Source organism: Sebastes fasciatus, chromosome 15 (assembly GCF_043250625.1).
Source record: "Sebastes fasciatus isolate fSebFas1 chromosome 15, fSebFas1.pri, whole genome shotgun sequence".
In the NCBI taxonomy this organism is placed as follows: domain Eukaryota; kingdom Metazoa; phylum Chordata; class Actinopteri; order Perciformes; family Sebastidae; genus Sebastes; species Sebastes fasciatus.
In genome coordinates, this window is record NC_133809.1 from 561,157 (window position 1) to 563,190 (window position 2,034).

At 49.2% G+C, this 2,034-nt stretch overlaps 1 protein-coding gene across 1 annotated transcript in view; it reads left to right on the top strand.

The window, feature by feature from the left end:
- Nucleotides 1-1,048: 1,048 nt before the first annotated feature.
- The window catches only part of fbxo34 (F-box protein 34), a 4,344-nt gene continuing 3,358 nt past the window's right edge, over nt 1,049-2,034 (top strand). The window contains exons 1-2 of the mRNA XM_074660520.1: nt 1,049-1,190; nt 1,749-2,034. The exon at nt 1,749-2,034 is cut by the window's right edge and continues 3,358 nt beyond it. Of these exons, the coding sequence (XP_074516621.1) occupies nt 1,756-2,034 (279 nt within the window). The 5' untranslated portion in view covers nt 1,049-1,190; nt 1,749-1,755. The remainder of the gene's footprint in view (nt 1,191-1,748) is intronic.

Genomic DNA, 2,034 nt, shown 5'->3' on the forward strand with positions numbered 1-2,034 from the left:
GACATGTTGTTGGTATCCATGGAGATGAGCTCCTCCTCTCTGGAGCGTCTAGAGTGAACACAGATGATACCAGCGGTCCTACTTGTGCGAGTAAAGCGAGGCGATAATTGGCTTCACACACACACAGGGTGTTTTGGTGTTTTCCCAGCATGCCTTGTGGTTGAGGGTGTGGTCGTCTGGCTGAACAGGCCGAGACTAGTTTCAGACAGCTCAACGGAGGAGCTGCTTCTGTGGTTTCTCTCTTCTATTTCTGTTGGCTTTGCTGAAGTTTATGGCAGCGTTTTGATCAGGTCACAAGGGTGCTCTGATCGATGTCGCCGCCGTTATCAGCTCCTATTTGTTCTACTATGATTGATCGGTGGTCTCTATGATGGCGCCGCGGTGCGTCCTGTCTGAACAGCTCAATTGGTGCTCATGTTAAATGATCGTATAGACTAGTGGTCAGCAACCGTTACTATCAAAAGAACCAGTTTAGGCAAATGTACGACGAGTATTAGGGCCACATTGAGGAAAAGAAATCAAAGTGAGATTTACAGAATAAAGTCAGAATATTACGAGAAAAAAGAAATAACACGTAAAGTTACTACTTTATAATATTCTGACTTTATTCTCTAAATCTCACTTTGATTTCTTTTCCTCAATGTGGCCCTAATACTCGTAGTACCGTCGTGTTGAATGTGTGTGATGAATTAAAACACATTCCTGTCTCATCATTATTTTTGATCAATATCGAGATATCAGATCAGATTGTGTCGGCCAATCAGATGCTGGCATCCACAACAGATCAATAACGTGCTGTCCAGGGTTTCACCTCCTCTCTGGTAACCAGTAGCAACACGCCCACACCAGCAGAGTATTGATCACCTGCTGCCTTATATAGACATGAGGAGGGAGTTCTAGCAGCTGATTGGCTCAGGGACTGACACACACACACACACACACACACACACACACACACACACACACACACACACACACACACAACATTTACAGTGTCTAATCATGAGTGTGTGTGTGTGTACGTCCAGAGGGGGAGGAGCCAGATGAGTGGCGGCGTTGCTTCTGTTTCCTGTCTGGGAGGAGACAGTGAACGTCTGAGAGATGTGAAGCTGAAGGATCAGAGGAGCTGTCACTCAAACCAGGACCACGCCCCCACCACCACCAGCAACCAATCAGCACGCAGTCTGGAGGTAAGCCAGTATGTAGTGTTGCAGGTAGTTATATATAGTTATATATACTGCAGGTAGTTATTATATCGTCTCTCTCTCTGTCCCTCTCTCTCTCTCTCTCTCTCTGTCTCTCTGTCTCTCCCTCTCTCTCTCTGTCTCTCTCTCTCTCTCTCTCTCTCTCTGTCTCTCTGTCTCTGTCTCTCTCTCTCTCTCTCTCTGTCTCTCTCTCTCTCTCTCTCTCTCTGTCTCTCTGTCTCTGTCTCTCTCTCTCTCTCTCTCTCTGTCTCTCTGTCTCTCTCTCTCTCTCTCTCTCTGTCTCTCTCTCTCTCTGTCTCTCTCTCTCTCTCTCTGTCTCTCTGTCTCTGTCTCTCTGTCTCTCTCTGTCTCTCTGTCTCTCTGTCTCTCTGTCTCTCCCTCTCTCTCTCTCTCTCTCTCTCTCTCTCTCTCTCTGTCTCTCTGTCTCTCCCTCTCTCTCTCTCTCTCTCTCTCTGTCTCTCTCTCTCTCTGTCTCTCTCTCTCTCTCTCTCTCTCTGTCTCTCTGTCTCTGTCTCTCTGTCTCTCTGTCTCTCTGTCTCTCAGGACCATCATGCACCTGAAGTCGTATCCGAAGCTCGTGCGCTCAGAGTTGCGTCTGGATGTGTCCGCCGTTCAGACGTTTCAGCGCAGCAGCGTGTTCATGAGCCAGCAGGGGGCGCTGCTGAGGACCTGCAGCATTAACCATGGCAACATCAGCAGTAACCATGGCAACATCAGCAGCAGCCGCCTCCCGCTCAGCGTCATCTCCACCAACACGCTGCGCTGCGGCATCGCCACAAACACCACCAACGTTAGCAGCGGCGTGGCGTCGCTCCGGCTGAAAGCGCCG